At 36.5% G+C, this 20,641-nt stretch overlaps 3 protein-coding genes across 4 annotated transcripts in view; 1 reads left to right on the top strand and 2 right to left on the bottom strand.

Annotated features, from left to right (window-relative positions):
- Positions 1-1,680, bottom strand: part of LOC106159955 (transcriptional corepressor CBFA2T3) — a 65,697-nt gene extending 64,017 nt beyond the window's left edge. The window contains exon 1 of the mRNA XM_087011630.1: positions 1,550-1,680. The gene's annotated coding sequence lies outside the window, so the exon portion shown is untranslated. The remainder of the gene's footprint in view (positions 1-1,549) is intronic.
- Positions 1,681-5,135: 3,455 nt separating this feature from the next.
- Positions 5,136-9,238, bottom strand: LOC106160465 (gamma-interferon-inducible lysosomal thiol reductase-like). 2 transcript variants are annotated; one of them, XM_013537096.2, is made up of 7 exons: positions 9,049-9,236; positions 8,311-8,490; positions 7,586-7,660; positions 6,876-6,977; positions 6,378-6,524; positions 6,098-6,166; positions 5,136-5,676 (listed from the first exon to the last, which is right to left on the bottom strand). In XM_013537096.2, exons 1-7 carry the CDS (start codon positions 9,163-9,165, stop codon positions 5,596-5,598), a joined length of 771 nt encoding a protein of 256 aa, XP_013392550.2. In that variant the 5' UTR covers positions 9,166-9,236; the 3' UTR covers positions 5,136-5,595. The 2 variants fall into 2 exon arrangements, with proteins under 2 accessions (XP_013392550.2, XP_086867780.1); XM_087011654.1 differs by lacking the exon at positions 7,586-7,660 and having other exon boundaries at positions 9,049-9,238.
- A 2-nt stretch (positions 9,239-9,240) lies between these two features.
- On the top strand, positions 9,241-20,163 carry LOC106181902 (uncharacterized). Its single transcript, XM_087011626.1, has 5 exons — positions 9,241-9,639; positions 10,378-10,651; positions 10,940-11,035; positions 11,631-12,764; positions 13,163-20,163. Exons 1-5 carry the CDS (start codon positions 9,391-9,393, stop codon positions 14,056-14,058), a joined length of 2,649 nt encoding a protein of 882 aa, XP_086867752.1. The 5' UTR covers positions 9,241-9,390; the 3' UTR covers positions 14,059-20,163.
- Positions 20,164-20,641: the final 478 nt, after the last annotated feature.

Here is a 20,641-nt window from a genome sequence, read left to right as displayed (position 1 = left end):
TTTGAATCCTTCCCCACTTTCTACAGTCAGTGCAACGACTCACATGTTGCCCCTATATTTCTTGTTCATTTTCACTATCTAAATAAATATATTGTGACTGTGTACATCACACAGCCCGCATATATACATCTCCCACAATACTAAGGTTGCATACTGACAATAGTTCAAGCCAATAGAAAAGCTACTTAACTTTTGTTACCTGTAGCCTAGTGAATTAATATAAATAAACCGACTGGTTGGGTATTTAGTTAAATAGCACAACAAATGCAAAGAAAACATAATTGTTGTTTTGCTAAGGTCTATATGGAAAGTGGCTTTGACTTATGCTTTCTGTCTCAATATTAATGATGTTTGCTTAAATTTGATATTGCTGTATTAATAATAAAGACATTTTACTGAAAGAATGTGAACACAATTAAAATGGACCAACCTAAGATTCATATCATTACTGAATATGAGGTAAGCTGGTAATTAAATTTGGAAACTTTCGTTTTTTATTCTACAGCATAAGATCGAACTAGAGATGAAGGCCATTATACATGTACCTGTAGTCTTGTATTGTCATAGAATCTTACAAGTTCTAGTCATTATTTGGATGTACTTTTTATGTAAGCATCAAATTTTTACAAAACCCCATTTACACTAAATTAAGTACTGTGTAGAGTAAAAGTTGGCAGCCATATGAAGGTAAAATTAACTCACACACACAAAAAAAAAAAAAAAAAAAAAAAAAAATAGAAAGAAAAAAAGAAAATAAGCATGAAACCATTTCAAGATTCTTCATTTGTCTGGGGTCAACATTCAAATTTTTTTTTTATTAAAAACATCCAAAACAAAATACTGGCAGCATTTTTGACAGCTTGAATGCAGGTATCTACTACAGATTTATTAGTTACACAAAACTCTGAGCTGGTTTTGTCAGGACACAATCATAACAAATTTAGCAAAAAGTTCTAGTTCAACATCAGAAAAAAAATCACTTGTTTGAAAGATTGGTCTCCAAGGAGATCCATGTTGGGATCCTAGGGTTGGGATTGCAACCATACACCCACACACGTGTTAACTTTATCATTGTTTTTGGATTATTTGAGCTTTTGAGGTCATTACTTACTTTATTCATTCAGACATTTCTAGGTATGGATACATAATTATGCAATTTTTCACCATAATTTAATTGAGTCTCCATGTTTTTTTTAATAATTTGATTAATTAATATGCTTAACATGTCAAACCTAATAAAGAGCATATACTAATCATCACAAATTTTGCTTTAACTTGAGGGAAGAAAAAGCTGACACCTTTGCTTTTAATTGGCAATTTTTTCAAATCTAAAACATTTAACTGTAGTGCTGAACTTATCCCTTTTTGATCTATTAACAAATCCATAATTATATCTGTTAATATTTGTTTACATTGCATAACATAACTCAAGGGATTTAAATTATACATAATGTACAAATCTTTACTAACCACCTAAAATTGTTTTTACAAAAAGTAACTATACAGAGATCTTGATAAAAACAATGAATATACTACTTTCAGAACCCACCTCTCTCTATCTCTCTCCACACCTGCAGTTAATTTCTTCTCACCTTCCGCAGTGAAATGAGCTGCAAGTTACTTAAAAGTGTCTCATCAATGAACAGATTGAGCTGACAGCTGGTTCTGAAGGCTCTTTCCTTCCCTTTGATGAACACACCTGATTAATAAAGATACAATGCTGGTAAAAAGGACGTACGGATGTATAGTTTGATAAATCTGAGTGATCAATATGAAGAATATTAATTTGCTGTGTAGTGGGAATTAATTCTTGCTAAGTAATAGCAGCAACCCAAGAAGGCCAACATCTGTTCAACAATAATGTTTATTAATTTATACGTTGGGTCTTAAGCACCCACTCTCAGCCTCTTAAAATCAGAGATGATTAGTATACATGTATGCAGTTAATAAGTCTCCCAATTTTGTGGTATTTGATTTAACAAATCTGTTCACTTCATTTGCAAAAGCATCGAGATCAGAGGTACAAAATGACAAAAAAGTAGAAAAAACATTCTGGGTTCTCCAGAAGATATTATTTTTAATCTGACAAATACAAATATAAGCATATCAACTTTGGCGGTACAACATAACTGTAACATAACACTGGTTTAATCAACCTAAAAGTGACAAACTGCAAGTATTCTAAATCAAAAGACAAAGATAGTACAGCAAACAATCAATACAAAGACCATTTATTTCCTGCAGGTGGCAGCTTGTATATGCAGGTACCTGCATTTGAATAAAATACAGAATATTAATATTCTTAACACACACACACACACACACACACACACACACACACACACATTTTATGAAATGGGGGGGGGTTGAAGAGGGGGGCAGGAGGACCTCCAAAGCTAAGGAAGGGGAACATGGTCCAGGCCCGTAGCTAGGGGGGGTTCGGGGGGTTCGAAAGAACCACCCCTTTTGCTGGGAAAAGGTCCACTCTGGGTAAAATTTGATCTAGTTACATGAAGTTTTTATGGGAAAAGGTCCACTTTTTCAGAAAAAGAACCCCCCTTTTGAAATTGCTGGCTACGGGCCTGTGGTCCATTGTGCAATATGCTACTCCTTTTCCAGAATTATCACTGGCTACAGCTAGACAACAACCAACCTAACTTTTTCTGTGACTATGGACTCCACATAGATAATGAATTTACAACTACATGCCATCAAACAAAGCTCTTGTAAATACGTAGATAGACTGCATGACAGACATGTAGCAATCAATTCAAAGATCCTTTATTTCCTGCAGGTGGCAGCTTGTATATGCATGTACATGTACCTGCATTTGAATAAAAACCTAGCTAGAAGACTAATATTTTCAATATTAATTCTTCATACAGAAATCACCCTGCATTGCCAGATGCATTTTCTATTGTTCTTATAATTACAGTCCTTATCTTATTTATTTTACATTTTTAATAAGGGAACCAAGAACTAAAGAAGGTGAAGGAGTGAGGGTGTCTAAATAAGGGTCTGTTCCCACAACTTTAGATCGATCTATCACCGCGGGGAGTCTCACCAGACTACCGTCAGATAATCCCCCTTAAGTGTCCGTCCCCGCCCACTACAAGCCGTAAGGGGCAATTAATTTTCGTGTCCGCCCGGCTGACAGCTATTCAGCGCGAACCCCCAGGGAGTTAGGTCGATCCAAAGTAGGTCGATCTAATCTATGGAAATGGGGTGTAAACCACCTTCTTCCCCTCCCCTCCCTCCTCTTTTCCCAACAATATAAAAATTATTGTATTAAAGCTGTATGTCACTATTGATTTATACCATTCATAGGGTAATTGCAATGACGAAAACCTAATCTGATCATACAAAAGTGACAACTCTCATCCTTACAAACAATAAAACAGCCAAACTTGAATTAATTAACCATTTCATAATGTCCAAACTGCATAACAGAGAGAATATCTTTCGATATGTTTTTTAAACCAAAATATTAATTAATTCAATCTAATCTGAAAAATACATTTAAAGGCATGCTATCAGACACACTACAACTAGTTAATCTGTAATTACAAATATTTAAATTTCAAATTTGATATTTCAGGAGCCAATGAAACACATTCACAGGGCAACGGAAACATGCAACTGCTTTTCTTTCCAACCTTAAGTGCTGGCTCATTGCTTTCTCTGCCGTCTCTAAAAACAGGCAAACTCTTTACATTTCACACAGGTTAGGAATGTGAAGCTGAGCAAGGAACCAGACATGAGCCTAGATTTCAAAAAAAAAAAAAATCTGTGAACAGATTTAATTGCAAATCTTGACGGATTTCAGGAACCATCAGAATTGAATTTAAAAAAAAAACCTGGAAAAAGCTCATATCTGAGGAACGCCATAGGCCTACAGCATGAAGCTGAGTAAACAGTGATCTAGGAAAGTCATAGAGCAAAAAGAAGGCTGGACATCACTTGATGTTCCTGCATCGTCTGCATCATAACTCTGGTTTCCCACCTAACAAATTCATACTATTACTCGAATCTACATGCCCCCGCATCATGTAGCCAACATGGATTTCCTGCCACGATAGGCCTAACCCTAGGTTTTGAATGACGATCTATAACTTTTGCCACTTTTTTAGCCTGGAGGGTCCCATTTTTCTCCAGCCGATTTTTGGTTAAAAAGTGTTCACGTTGAAATTACAGTATGTAAGGCTTTAAAATTAAGGATTAAAACTTACATGGCATTTTGCCAAGAAGTGGAAGATAATCTTCTGTGGGGGAGTAACCAGCAATTAATAAGGCAGGAGGCATGAAACCAGTAAAGGGACATAGCTGAAAGCAGTTCCTACAAATTTTTGCAAGGGCTCACCTGGTGGGCTCAACCAGACTCACCCAACACATTTAAGAGTGCATTCCCAGAGATTTAGATAGATCCATCTGGATCAACCCAACTCCCTGGGGGTTTACGCTAAATTGCAGTAAGCCGAGCGCACACGACAGTTAATTACCCCCTTACAGATTTTAGTAGGTGGGGCAGACGCTTAAGCTGGCTAACCTGACAGTAATCTAGTGAGACTCCCAACAGGGATAGATCGATCTAAAATCTGTGGGAATGGGGTCTAAGAGGGATTTCTGGCATCTTCTGCACACCTTGAAGACTTGAGGCACCAGGTGGGAAAGTGTTACTAAATACTTAAATACCACAAAAGACTGCATTACGATTATTTTAAACATCAAAATAACTTTTTTTTTTGGATTCTGCACCCCAAATTACATGCCTTCTATCACCATGCAGCCATCCATGAATGAACAGGGACAGGGGAGGGAGGGGAATCTACCTGACATTTATAAGAGGGTCCTGACTGCTATAACATGTACCTAACAGTCAGTGAGTAATTACTCATGTTAATCTGATGTAGGTCCATGTGGAGGTTGGCCACAAGCTAATAGTATGAAATTATTTTCAGCTGGTGTTAAATAATCATATACTAGTATGAGGTTTCCTTGTTCTTTACAATTATATTTGATGAGTATATTATTACTTTTAGTCTTAGCAATAGTTGAACAAATGACATCTCTCGTCTAGTCAAAAATGAATGGAAATGCATAACTGAAGCCTGAAAACATTAACTTAAACAATAAAATGTTTACAAATGTTTATTGTCATTATTATAATATTGAAATACTGAAATGTCCCCAGACTGCGATGCTTAAATGACCCACGTGTAATGACAAAAATGACTCTTTATTATCTGATGAACAACTATGGGTGGAGGGATCAACGTATCCAAAATAAACTTTTATCAAAGCTCTCATAAATCAAGAAGTTCTACAAAATAATTATTATTAAGAACATGAGATCTTCTCAAATCCTAGAAAAATAATGGCATTTCTTTTGAAAAATGTAACTTTTCTCATTTGCAACAAAACTGATTTACTGCTGTCTACTTACATACCAATTTACATGAAATTCTTTCCTGTGATACATTTTGTATGCCACAGATAAATTCTGTTGTTAGGCAACTGTTTTTCATTACAAAATTTGGCAAAAAATTGGATAAAGTAAATAAACCTTGTAAGAGAGAAAACATTTGATGTTTTCAGTCAAATTTCTGGTTTGTTATCAAGTTTGTAGCTTCTTACATATCTCTTCAAGCTTGAGCAGGCCACAGGTTTATAACCACCCTGGAGAAAAGCAAGATAAATATCTGATAAAAAATTCTACAACTTAATAAATAATAGAATTTCAACCGATAATACATTTTGTGTCATTTTCAAATATATCTAAAGATACATGAATATTGAAAGTAGTCTTTTAAACAGTATATAAGAGTGAAAGTGTGTGCAATAAGACAATAATTTACAAAAAAAAAAAGACTTCCTCAGTTGTATTGCTGTGCATTTCTAGACGATTTCATGTGGCTATAATCCCGTCACATTTGTGAGAAAAAATTATTTTTCTACACATGTGCATGAAAATTGTACCTTATTAATTTTAAATTAATATAATATTAAATATTTCAATCAAATGACCTCTCTGATCCTGAATGTCTACATTTACAAAACCAAATAAAATATTAAATATATTAAATTTCAAATTAAATACCTGATATGTCTCACAGATTAACTGTTTCAAATCATCTACAGCTTTCTGCTGGATTGCTTTGGTATGTACCTGTTTGATAAAGTAAATTAGATTTATATTAAACTTCTGATGAAAAAAATCACACCCATCAGCACACCTATTTATTTCCAAGGACCATTATGTCACATGTAAAAAAATACAGTATGTTCCCTAGACAATATGAAATTTGTTTACACTGTAATTCTTTATGGGCTGTATTATACACAGAACCTAATGAGTGATGTTTCAGTCTTACGCCTACCCCATTGAGAGTAACCCAAGGTACATATGTATGAGGAGGTTGTAGAGCATTGGTTTTGACTGCCATCTGGTGTTCCAAATCACTGCCCATCTTGCTAGTGGAACATTTCAAAATAGGTGCAACATCAATATTCATTTGCGAAGCACACTGAAATGTAGACCTTGTATATTTATTAAAGACACTCAGTGAACTAGAATTCAATAAAAGGACCCATCTTGGAGCATTTTTTATTATTTTACTTATGTCTAACAATTCATGCATAATCTGAAAATTTTCAATATATAGGGGAGGTCATGGAGTGCACAAAAAAAAAGAGACAAATTTACTCGTAGTTCAAAACTTCTGCACCAGATATACAAGTATTACTATAACACAAGAAGTTTACATGGTCATGCACTTAATTACTATCACATTTTCTAAATAACGAAATAAAGATTAAGTAAACAATTTGCTTATAGTATATGGAAATTATAAAGAAGATTTCACTAAAAACTGTACCCCCTGTGCTGCAAAGCTTGGCTGGATGCCAGAGTAGTTCTCAATACAGTGGATAAATGGCAAGTAAACATCAATATTTTTGAGAATGTTTATGGCACAGGTCTGGAAATAAAAACATATCATGTAAACCATCTCATCATACTTCAAAAAGCAGTCAAATTTCACAGGTTTTGTTCATGTTTCCAAACATTTTTGTGGCATGTAGACAATATGTTTCTAATCTGACTAGAAAGTTTTAGATATCAATTACATGTTAATTTGTTAAATATACACTACTTGCAACTAGTATACATTGGTTTACAGTGCTGATCCATGTTGAAACAAGGCACTATGTTTAACTTAATATTTATTTTCAAATAGTGCATATGATCCTTTGCTGAAACATGCCTTTAAAAATACCAAATTTCAGAAATCAAAAATAACATTCCCTCGGATTGTTACTGGTTGAAAGACTTCATGAATTCCTTTACATACTGCAAGTCACACAAAGATGACAGTGTTTCTGACAAAATGATTGACAAAGATTTCAGATGCCAAGCTAACATCTGATTTTAAAATATACCGGTAACAGAGATATTACACTGACATAAAAATGGACTGAAACACTGCAGATGTAATAATTAAATCATGTAAGACTTTTATTAAAAAGGGGCATGTAATTAATATGTCCAGGCACGCTTCGGTAAAGGGTCATATATAGTGTTCTTTACCTCAATAACATTGCCAATACACTGTTGCTTTCCACCTTGGCAATAAAATACCCATTGGTCCCCTATTTTTTGTTCCTTAAATTAAATGTAAGATTGTGTTTAATATCAAGTACACAGGTAACTACACTGTATGCTCATGTTCATCTACAATTTTTTATTTCATTCAATCAAAGCATACTAGAGGGTGACAAGAGCTGTCTTTATCTTAAGCACCCCGCACACAGTGAGCAATTGGCACGCGCCACTTGCGCTGCACCGTTTTCTCACCGTTTGCGGGGTATTTTGGTGAGATTTTTGCCTCTCGCGCGGCTGAGCAAAATATCTCGCGTTTGATATTTTTGGTCTCTTGAGGCAAATGTCTCAGCGTGTGCGGGGTGCAAGCGCCGATTGCTCAAGTCATGCCAACAATGCGCATGTGCCGGTAGCCGGAAACAAACAAAAATGGCAGCCCCCAGCGAAGTCAATAAAAATGTACACAGTTATAGTTAGTCTGATTGATTAACGTGGTCACCATTTTCCATTACTATCAGAAAAAAATTAATATGTAATGTTTCCTTAATCACGTGATCCCACAGTTCACAATGCATCCGATAGGGGAAGGCCGGGAGGTACCTCTGCTGAGCAAAGAGTGCGCGCCAAATGCTCACCATGTGCGGGGTGCTTTAATAACTTCTTTTCTGTTAACAAACATATCACTATGTCAGTAGTACTAACATATATCATACCCATGCATTTCCATATGGGACAAGGGTCAGGTTCATGATGCTGCCCACTTTTTGGAAGGTTTCGTACAGCTGTTCTTTGAAGAAATCCTTGCAAGCAGGACACAGAGATTCATAATACAAAGTAAATCTCACTGGTACATTGGCAGTATTCTGTATGTAATCTTTGCACTGTTGATATACCTGTAAAAAAGGAGAAAGTGGCTTGTTTTAAACAATATTAGTAGTCCTAACGTAGAAGTAACAATATCAGTCTCTGGCACTTTAGTTTACATTTTTTCCATATTCACTGTAGTGTAGTGCTAGTGCTAGTAAGTATACTCATTTTATGAAAGCACACAAAAAGCTTTTATAAACAGGAATGACACACAATTGACGTTTTTTTTTTTTTTGTTTTTTGTTTTTTTTTTTTTTAATAAACGCTTTGATAATAGTAATACAGCACGGCGTACATGTACATATCAAAAATTGTCAAAAGGAATGCCATAAATTAACGCATGAATTTCGTGCCGGCGGGATACGTGCTTTTTCAGAATCTATATATATGCACGTATTTCATCACATAATGCGGAGTTTACTTTATCCATCTGTAGAAAGAACAGGAAAAGAAGTTATTGAAAAAACACAAAAATGTACTGTGTTCTTGTGATACGCGCCTCACACTGCTACGGTACTCGAGCCACAGCAACAGGTCAAGCACATGCTATTTTTTATCGCAAACAAATCAATTAAACACGTTACCTGGCAAGTCCTTGCAACTTCTTCACTACTACACCACTGGCTTGGTGGTATGTTGCACTCACCGACAACTTGAACTACCATAAAAAAGCAAAGCGCAGCAGTTTTCAGCACGTGCATTTTGTTCTCTCTTGAAAGTGTTAGTCAAAACCGCCGAGTCACATGGTTTTCTGTATACCGAACCGGACCACGTGACTTACAGATCAACTGGTCTTGTCTTGAATGTTGCGCCATCTATAAACTGACGTACATTATCTGTGCTTGTTTTGATTTGATATACCTCGCATCTGGTTTAACTATTGAGATTATGACATAGACTCACATAGCAGATACGAATGCCCTAAGATGCCCTTTTATGCTAAATGTTGCTGCCCCACGACAAAATGGGAACATACTTCAAACTGCAAGGAATGCCCCGGACGACTGCTTGAGTTATTTCAACATTTTTACCCAAACAGGGAATTGCCAAGCAGAAAAATTTGCTTTGTGTGCATGTCAAGAGTTGACAAGGAGGACGAATTCGTCAGCCATCCTCAATATGTGCCGCCTAAATTTAGGAAGTGTAAGCAGCAGATGGCATACATGAAAAAGATGGTATGTTACTCCTTTGTACTAGTACTAGAAGTAAGAACTCTCTCTCTCTCCCTCTCTCTCTCTCTCTCTCTCTCACACACACACACAGTGACGCACACACACACCCAGTTACATTAAATTGACATGCAGCTTGATTATTGATTTAAGCAATTATAGTATAGAGCAAAAATGTTCATTTGCTTAACCGGTAGTTGGATAGCATGTACTAGCTGGTATGATTATTGGTACTGTATATGATAATTAGAAAACACAAACTGAAATATACCACCTAGCAGTCAGTGAGTAACAAAATATATATATGAACATCAGTCTGATGAAGGCCTACGTCAAGGTTGGCCATAAGTTAACAGGATGAAAATGTTTCAGCTTGTGTTTTATAATTATAATACAGGCACATCATATATACTGTATATATTGTGACCAATTTGACTCTAAATGTGCATGTTGTATACATGTATATACTAGTAATGGTTACTTTCGTGATATTATTTATAATTATTATAAATAATACCATTTGTATTTCATATGTATTTACCATCTTGTTCCCCTATTTAAGATTGATGGAATTCCACTATTGATGTGACATGCAGAAATTTTAAAATCATTTGATTCAGTGTAACTGATCTAGTCAAATATAGAGTTGAGTAATTTTAAGCATACTACATGGTCTTAAGTATAAACTGTGTATCCAAATATATATTTATGTTATTATATTTCTTACTTTTCTTTTATGTCTAGCACCAAAAGAATGAAAGCCTATTGCCACCAGGGGAGTTCTTCATATTAAAAATACCAGAAAACTCAGAAGGAGATTTCAAAAATGAATCAACAGTTCTTACAGAATCTCAGCTATCTGATAAAACCACTGAAGATCCACAGGATGAAACAAATAACGAAAAGAACTGCAGTACAACAATCCATACAGAAAACTCAGCAGATAATGTTAAATCAACTGAAGATACTAACGCTGTAGAGAAATCCACTGTGGAAAAAATATTAGAGAGAATTCAAGGTAAAGAATAATTAAAGGTTATACTAGTAGACTATTTATTGAAGTTAATAGAATGGGTGAATAAGTAATTCAATGGAGATCATAATGAGGCTTCACATAATAGCAAGTAAGATTTTACAGGATTTGGAAGTGAGTGTCCATGTGTGTGCATTCGTGTGTAAATTACTGCGAGTTGCAAAAACACATTTTTACACATGAAAGCAATTAATTGTAATTCAAACAATATTGAGAGTATTTAAAAACGCTACCGGTATTCAGAAATTTAATACATCAAAAATGTACATGTAGGTAGTGAACTTGTTCTGGCTGAAGACTTGGTGATATGTGGATTGTGTGGCAAAGGTTTCTTGGACATCAAACAGTTTCTGCAGCATAAGTCTACACGTAAGTCTCTTCATTTTTATTCGAAATATATTATACATGTAACTGTGCCAGTAATGGGGTGTTTTCTCTCTCTATTTGTCTACAATCTCATAATTTATGGATGTGTTAAAAGCTTGGCAACTCTATTGTATTGTTTGTTAATCTGTTTAAGATAGAACTCATGCATATCTTATTGATTGATATGAGTATATTTCAAGGGATTTGTGTACAAAGGCAAGATGAATTTGGATATGTAAAAGTCTGTAACATGATAAATGTCCACCTGCTCCACCCCTGGCACCTGCTCAGTAACCATTTACACCATTTCGGAATGAAATTTAGATCAGGTTATTTTATTTCTGCATTAGCAGTGATCATAAAAGTAATGCAATGCATGTTTGTATATGCAAAACTCTTTACAAAACATATAATAAAACAACATTTACAATACAAACATCCTTTAAAGTCCTTTTTTTGGTATGTTGAGGTTGAGGAGGGTTTTTTTCAGTAAGATGAGATGTCTTGTTACTGAGTCAAATGACAGTTTAGTCCCACCTTACTTGTTGTAAGACATCACGTAATTTTAGTAATCTATATTTACATGGATATGTTTCAGATAAAACCTATGCCTCAAAATACCGCTGTGAGCTGTGCCGCCAAACTTTCTGCCGCCATGCCACACTGATGGACCATTATCAGAGAAGACATCGTACAATAGTGAGGGTCTCCCCCAACCTCCTGACCGAACCTAGAGAGGAAGAACCGTCAAACGAGAAAAGAAAAAGGTCAAATTTTAAGACAATGTCCAGGGGAGTCCAGGTGGACATCAAAGCCCCATCCCCAGGGGCTGATTTGGCATTTTCTGGGGGTGACATTGGCCCTCAGGTCAATAACTTAAAACATCTAGAGGACTCACAGCTGGACTTTCATTTCATCATATCAGTAGAGACTGTGAAAAAGAATCAGTTTGACTATGCCAGTGTTTATTTGAAGTGCTTACACTGTCGATTTAAAACTACCTCGAGGGCCAATCTCAGGACCCACATGAGAGCCAAGCATCCAGACATGATTGATATAAACCAAAGGATTTCCATAGGTGAAAACGGCACTGGAAATCACAGACTGGTCAGTATGTCCGAGTACAAACGCCAACTACACAAACAACAGTCGGGACAGAGAATTGACAAGCAGGACGTCTTGGGTCAGTTTCCCTGTCCAATATGCAATAAAGTGTTTGGTAGGTTACGCTACCTTCGTGCTCACATGCCAGTCCATCGAAAAGAACTTTCATTCATGTGTGAAGAATGTGGTCGCCATTTTAAATCCCGAGCTAGTGTATATGCTCATAAGAGACGATTCCACAAGGGTGTCATGTACAAATGCCCACATTGCTCTTTTAGAACTGGAGTCAATATCTTGTACCACAGGCACAAGCGTATGCACAGCGTCTCCCGTCGAGGGCAGATTTGTGACGTATGCGGAGAAGCCTTCATTCATTCTCATCAACTCAAGAAACATCTGTCTGTCCACGATCCAACCAAACCATACCAGTGTAAGATCCAGTCTTGCTCATGGAGATTTGATAATGAAAATAAACTGAAGAACCACCTGTTTATATACCATGCAGAGAAAGAGACTGAAGCTCCATCTAGTGTGGTGGAAAGTGATCACCAACACATAGCGACTGATGGATTGTCTCTCTCTGGTGATTCTAAAGTGGGACAACAAAATCAGCAAACAAATGAGACAAGTAAGTGTTAAGCACAATCTTTCATACCCTTACTTTTAATTATATATATATATATAGAGAGAGAGAGAGAGAGAGAGAGAGAGAGATTCTAGTTTGTTGAGAATTGTAATTGTTCCCTTTATGAGATTGTCTAACTTTGTTATATTTTTGTTATCAAATGCAAATATAACTTACAATAATATTTTTGTATGAGACATGGAAGTTTTATAAACTTCTTTTTGACACGTCTGATGTGCCAGTTTTCTGTCATCAAAACAATTGATAGAAACATAAAAGATATACAGTGCAATTTAGAAGATTTCATTTTGAACCAATGTATATATATCAATAATAAATCTGTATCTGAAGATACCTAATTTTAGAATCAGTTTTATTTTGGAATGATTATATTTTTTCAGAATATAACAGCAGTGGAAATGTGCCTCAACAAGAAGATGGCGGCGACCCACAACCCCAGATAACTTATGTCATCCAGCCTGAAGGGAGTGTGCCGCAGTTAACCAGGCAAAATGTGGTATTCACGTTAAATCCTAAAGAGGCCGAGTCTAGCCAGCGACAGGCAGAGGGTCAGTTTGGCCAGGACGGAATGAGCATTGGCTACCAGCAGTCTGGGGAGGTGGACATACTGTTCTCAGCAATGGCAACTAGTCACTCAGGAACAACTGACCATTCCACAGATCATGCCACTGACCAGGCCCTGATGCAAGGTTTTAATAGCCTGACTCCAGCAGGCCAACAAGGGGGAACTTCCCACCCCAACAACAATGTTTTGATGACAATAGCACAGCAGTATCGCAATGCTCAAGTTCTACTGGAAGAAGGATTTACAGGGGAACAGGTCCTTAGGCTCCTCCTGGAGAATCAGTCCGAAGGTGTCCTCAGTCTGGGTCAAGTTCAACTGCCCAGGGCTCTCCTGGCTGACCCCAACGCTGACATGGTTGGGCAGCCCCGGACGTCCGTTCCAGTGTCTCAGTTAAGTGCATACAGCAGTCTGGCTGTGCTTCCATCAGTGAGTTCCCCTCCCACAAGCTTCAATTCCAACCCCATCTTCTTGCAGCAGTTTCTGGATCAGACGCATGGAGCAGTAGGGCAAGGGGTGTTGGGGGAGGGCCAGGACTTGGGGGTGTACTCCAGTGGTTCTCTGACCCAGGGGCAGGTGCAGCAATTCACCACAGGAGGGGTTGGAGACGGTTTTCAGCCAATGGACACCCAGCAGTCAGAGGAATGTTTTGACCCATTGTTGCAGCATAGCCAAGATGCTGGTGAAACTATTAACACTTCTAATGGGACTTGACTGAAAGAGGAGAATTTTTCTGTACTTGACATTCACTATATCGTAGCAATAACTGAGACCCATACCAGTTTTACCAACGTTTCTTTATAATATGTTAGTGTATTTGTTATTATTATTAATTTGTTGTTTTTGTTGTTAAGTTATATTTTATTAATGTGTTAGTCATGTCAGTTATCAGGTATATTTGAATATGTTCAGGCATCAGCTTGTGACTATTGTCATCAAGTTTTTTTTAAGTCACTTTAGTTGAAATCGTTTCAGCCAAATGACTAGTTTTAAGTCTTTATTTATTAGTAAAATGCAAAAAAAAAAAAAAAGTAGCAAAACACTTTATTTTTATGATATTTAGCCAGAGTTTTCTAAACATATGGCAAAATTCCCCAGGCAAGCATAAATCTAGTTTTCTTTATTGTAATGGTAGATTTTATGGTTGGAGGCTTATGTTCTGCCTACATTACATGTGCTAGTAGTCGTATTGTAAAAGAAGTCAGATAAAATTGTTATTTATTATTGTTACTTATTTCATTAGTTCTTGAAAATCATTTCTTTGTAAACATCTGCACAGTTAAAGGGAGCTTTTATGTGTAATTGTACCACCAGCGTTAGCGCTGGCGGTACACATGGTTTCGGTCCCGTCCGGATCGTTCCGCCGGCTCCGCCGGACGGCTACCGTTACCGCTTCTCCTCCTAGACGGTAAGGGCCCCCGTACCCATCTCTTGGATTTAGGTCACCTATAATCTCAACTCGTTCCACGTAAAATTTGGGCTTTGTCGGTATTGGGGTCTAGGTGTGGCACTCATTGCAATGCACCCTTGTCTAAAAATGGCAAAATTAAATGCTAATTATCTACCCTACGGAAGGAATTATGGGAAAAATTTCTACAGACGGCTTTCCAAAAGTCATATGTGTAGATTTCAAATATGCCCTTGGATTTGACCTTTGACCTTTATTTCAAGGTCAAACGGGCCAAAATTTTCAAAAAAATTAATTTTTTTACGAAAAAAAAATTATTTGCCCTGTTATTCAGACACCACACAGACTTAACCAAAAATATTATTGGAAGTTGTTACCCTTCAGGTCATCTTTCATCTCCGTGAATTTGGGGTCAATCGGTGCATTTTCACGGGAGTAGCGGCCATAAGATACTGAAACTGAAAACTGTCTCTAATTCGGGAACCGTTAAAGCTAGAGACCCATTCTTTTTTGCATTTTGTAGAGCATGTAAAGCCCAACACTGGAGGTGGTCTCCGTTTTTTTGTATTCCATACGGTTTTCGAGTTACGCTGTATCAAAAAGTACATATTGGTGGTGAAAGCAAAATGTGCAGTACGGTAATGGATAATAAATTTTGAACTCCAGAAAAAAATATATATAAGGCTTGGCAAAGCAGACAACTCATGGTCAAAAATAACATTATTTCATCAAATTTGAACTTCTGGAACTTCAGAGCACCTCCCATTTCAAGAATTTTGACCAAAATTACCTTTTCTTTATTTTAATTAATTTTTTTCTGTAGGAAATTTATGGCACATTATGGTAACTCCAAAATTATAACATTTAGTCCCTTATATCTCCAAAACTGGCAGAGATAGGTCCATAGTTACTATTGAAGTTGAATAGGAAGTCATATACTGGCAATCTTACTGTGACCTTGAAATTGACCTTTGACCTACTTTTCACCATAAACTGAACTTTGCAAATTTTGCTTCCCTTTTATCTACAAAACTGGCAGAGATATGTCCATAGTTACTATTGAAGTTGAATAGGAAGTCATATACTGGCAATCTAAATGTGTCCTTAAAATTGACCTTTGACCTACTTTTCACCATGAACTGAACTTTGCAAATTTTGCTTCCCTTTTATCTCCAAAACTGGCAGAGATAGGTCCATAGTTACTATTGAACTTGAATAGGAAGTCATATACTGGCAATCTAAATGTGACCTTGAAATTGACCTTTGACCTACTATTCACCATGAACTGAACTTTGCAAATTTTGCTTCCCTTTTATCTCCAAAACTGGCAGAGATAGGTCCATAGTTACTATTGAACTTGAATAGGAAGTCATATACTGGCAATCTTACTGTGACCTTGAAATTGACCTTTGACCTACTTTTCACCATGAACTGAACTTTGTAAATTTTGCTTCTCTTTTATCTCCAAACCTGGCAGAGATATGTCCATGGTTACTATTGAACTTGAATAGGAAGTCATATACTGGCAATCTTACTGTGACCTTGAAATTGACCTTTGACCTACTTTTCACCATGAACTGAACTTTGCAAATTTTGATTCCCTTTTATCTCCAAAACTGGCAGAGATATGTTGATAGTTACCATTGAAGTTGAATAGGAAGTCATATACTGGAAATCTTACTGTGACCTTGAAATTGACCTTTGACCTACTTTTCACCATAAACTGAACTTTGCAAATTTTGCTTCCCTTTTTTCTCCAGCACTGGCTGAGATAGGTCCATAATTACTATAGAACTTGAATAGGAAGTCATATACTGGCAATCTAAATGTGACCTTAAAATTGACCTTTTACCTACTTTTCACCATGAACTGAACTTTGCAAATTTTGCTTCCCTTTTATCTCCAAAGTTACGCTGTATCAAAAAGTACATATTGGTGGTGAAAGCAAAATGTGCAGTACGGTAATGGATAATAAATTTTGAACTCCAGAAAAATAAAACATAAGGCTTGGCGAAGCAGACAACTTGTGGTCAAAAAAAAAATAACATTATTTCATCAAATTTGAACATCTCGAACTTCAGAGCACCTCCCATTTCAAGAATTTTGACCAAAATGACCTTTTCTTTATTGTACCACCAGCGTTAGCGCTGGCGGTACACATGGTTTCGGTCCCGTCCGGATCGTTCCGCCGGCTCCGTTGGCTCCGCCGGCTCCGCCGGACGGCTACCGTTACCGCTTCTCCTCCTAGACGGTAAGGGCCCCCATACCCATCTCATGGATTTAGGTCACCTATAATCTCAACTCGTTCCACGTAAAATTTGGGCTTTGTCGGTATTGGGGTCTGGGTGTGGCACTCATTGCAATGCACCCTTGTCTAAAAATGGCAAAATTAAATGCTAATTATCTACCTTACGGAAGGAGTTATGGGAAAAATTTCTATAGACGGCTTTCCAAAAGTCATATGTGTAGATTTCAAATATACCCTTGGATTTGACCTTTGACCTTTACTCCAAGGTCAAATGGGCCAAAATTTTCAAAAAAATGAAATTTTTTACGAAAAAAATTTTTTTTGCCCTGTTATTCAGACACCACACAGACTTAACCAATAATATTATTGGAAGGTGTTACCCTTCAGGTCATCTTTCATCTCCATGAATTTGGGGTCAATCGGTGCATTTTCACGGGAGTAGCGGCCATAAGATACCGAAACTGAAAACTGTCTCTAATTCGGGAACCGTTAATGCTAGAGACCCATTCTTTTTTGCATTTTGTAGAGCATGTAAAGCCCAACACTGGAGGTGGTCTCCGTTTTTTTTGTATTCCATACGGTTTTCGAGTTACGCTGTATCAAAAAGTACATATTGGTGGTAAAAGCAAAATGTGCAGTACGGTAATGGATAATAAATTTTGAACTCTGGAAAAATAAAACATAAGGCTTGGCAAAGCAGACAACTTGTGTTCAAAAATGACATTATTTCATCAAATTTGAACTTCTGAAACTTCAGAGCACCTCCTATTTCAAGAATTTTGACCAAAATGACATTTTCTTTATTTTAATTAATTTTTTCTGTACGAAATTTAAGGCACATTATGGTAACTCCAAAATTATAACATTTAGTCCCTTATATCTCCAAAACTGGCAGAGATAGGACCATAGTTACTATTGAAGTTGAATAGGAAGTCATATACTGGCAATCTTACTATGACCTTGAAATTGACCTTTGACCTACTTTTCACCATGAACTGAACTTTGCAAATTTTTCTTCCCTTTTATCTCCAAAACTGGCAGAGATAGGTCCATAGTTACTATTGAAGTTGAATAGGAAGTCATATACTGGCAATCTTACTATGACCTTGAAAGTGACCTTTGACCTACTTTTCACCATGAACTGAACTTTGCAAATTTTTCTTCCCTTTTATCTCCAAAACTGGCAGAGATAGGTCCATAGTTACTATTGAAGTTGAATAGGAAGTCATATACTGGCAATCTTACTATGACCTTGAAAGTGACCTTTGACCTACTTTTCACCATGAACTGAACTTTGCAAATTTTTCTTCCCTTTTATCTCCAAAACTGGCAGAGATAGGTCCATAGTTACTATTGAACTTGAATAGGAAGTCATATACTGGCAATCTAAATGTGACCTTAAAATTGACCTTTGACCTACTTTTCACCATAAACTGAACTTTGCAAAACTTGCTTCCCTTTTATCTCCAAAACTGGCAGAGATAGGACCATAGTTACTATTGAACTTGAATAGGAAGTCATATACTGGCAATCTAAATGTGACCTTAAAATTGACCTTTGACCTACTTTACACCATGAACTGAATTTTGCAAATTTTGCTTTCCTTTTATCTCCAAAACTGGCTGAGATAGGTCCGTAGTTACTATTGAACTTGAATAGGTAGTCATATACTGGCAATCTAAATGTGACCTCAAAATTGACCTTTGACCTACTTTACACCATGAACTGAATTTTGCAAATTTTGCTTTCCTTTTATCTCCAAAACTGGCTGAGATAGGTCTGTAGTTACTATTGAACTTGAATAGGAAGTCATATACTGGCAATCTAAATGTGACCTCAAAATTGACCTTTGACCTACTTTTCACCATAAACTGAACTTTGCAAATTTTGCTTCCCTTTTATCTCCAAAACTGGCAGAGATATGTCCATAGTTACTATTGAACTTGAATAGGAAGTCATATACTAGCAATCTAAATGTGACCTTGAAATTGACCTTTGACCTACTTTTCACCATGAACTGAACTTTGCAAATTTTGCTTCCCTTTTATCTCCAAAACTGGCTGAGATAGGTCCATAGTTACTATTGAACTTGAATAGGAAGTCATATACTGGCAATCTAAATGTGACCTTGAAATTGACCTTTGACCTACTTTTCACCATGAACTGAACTTTGCAAATTTTGCTTTCCTTTTATCTCCAAAACTGGCAGAGATAGGTCCATAGTTACTATTGAACTTGAAAAGGAAGTCATATACTGGCAATCTAAATGTGACCTTAAAATTGACCTTTGACCTACTTTACACCATAAACTGAATTTTGCAAATTTTGCTTTCCTTTTATCTCCAAAACTGGCTGAGATAGGTCCGTAGTTACTATTGAACTTGAAAAGGAAGTCATATACTGGCAATCTAAATGTGACCTTAAAATTGACCTTTGACCTACTTTACACCATAAACTGAATTTTGCAAATTTTGCTTTCCTTTTATCTCCAAAACTGGCTGAGATAGGTCCGTAGTTACTATTGAACTTGAATAGCAAGTCATATACTGGCAATCTAAATGTGACCTTGAAATTGACCTGTGACCTACTTTTTATCATGAACTGAACTCTGCTAATTTCTTTCTCTTTTAACTTCAAACTTGACAGAGATAGGTCCATAGTTACTCTTGAACTTGAATAGGAAGTCATATACTGGCAATTTGCTGTGACCTTGAAATTGACCCTTGACCTACCTTACGAAGAACTTAAATTTGATTGTACCATATATATTTTTTGCAATAGTTTAAAAATTCTTGTTGATTGCATTTTTACAGCTTGTCAAGCACAAAACTGGTGGCTGTGTCCCTTATTTTGTGTATGTGGGGGTCTATACGAATGCGCTTGCTCCAGCTGGTGGTACAATATTCGGAGGCGGTATCGCCTCTCTGATCCTCTAGTTTTTGTCTTAATTTGTTCAATTGTTTATGCTATTATACAAATTTCTTTTTAAGAATCAGAATGTTGTCATAATGATTCACTCTAGCCTCTAGAATATCCAAACCACAGAAGTCCTTATGATAGCGCAATATCCTTTATCAAACTGTCAAGCCCATAACATTTTAAGAATATCTAAAAGCATTTTTACACTGTTGTGATTAAATCAAACAATATATAATAACATACATGAGTGCATTGTTTTGATTTTATTGATACACATAGATTCTTGAATTTTTGTTCCTAAAATACGAAGAGCGATGTAGCCGATAGCTTATCTTTGAATCGGTATAGACGTATACGTCCACGCAGTGAGGTAAACGTTTCAGAACACCCAAACGTTCTTGCCTCTCCCGTGGACCGGACCAATGCATTGTCCAAGCAAACAGGGCGGTAACCGACCAATTTGTTTTACACCGGTTTTACATAGATGTACATAAGAACGAGAAGAAACACACCGATTGTGTAAGAGGAAATCTAATTAGGTATCTTCCCAAATGATCAGCTAGCTCATGGGCGTAACTAGGCATACGCACGGAAGCACTGTGCGTACAATTTTTTGGCCAACCATGATATTATTTTATATAAATTTAGTGTATTTTTCACGGAATATATAAGAAAATCCTCTGCTTATTAAAGTCACCTGTATGTACAAATCCTCTGTATCA

Source organism: Lingula anatina, chromosome 4, assembly GCF_051362555.1.
Source record: "Lingula anatina isolate TDL-2025a chromosome 4, LinAna3.0, whole genome shotgun sequence".
NCBI classification, from domain to species: Eukaryota; Metazoa; Brachiopoda; class Lingulata; order Lingulida; family Lingulidae; genus Lingula; species Lingula anatina.
The sequence above is the reverse complement of the archived record's forward strand: the minus strand, read 5'-3'. Positions and strand labels throughout refer to the sequence as shown.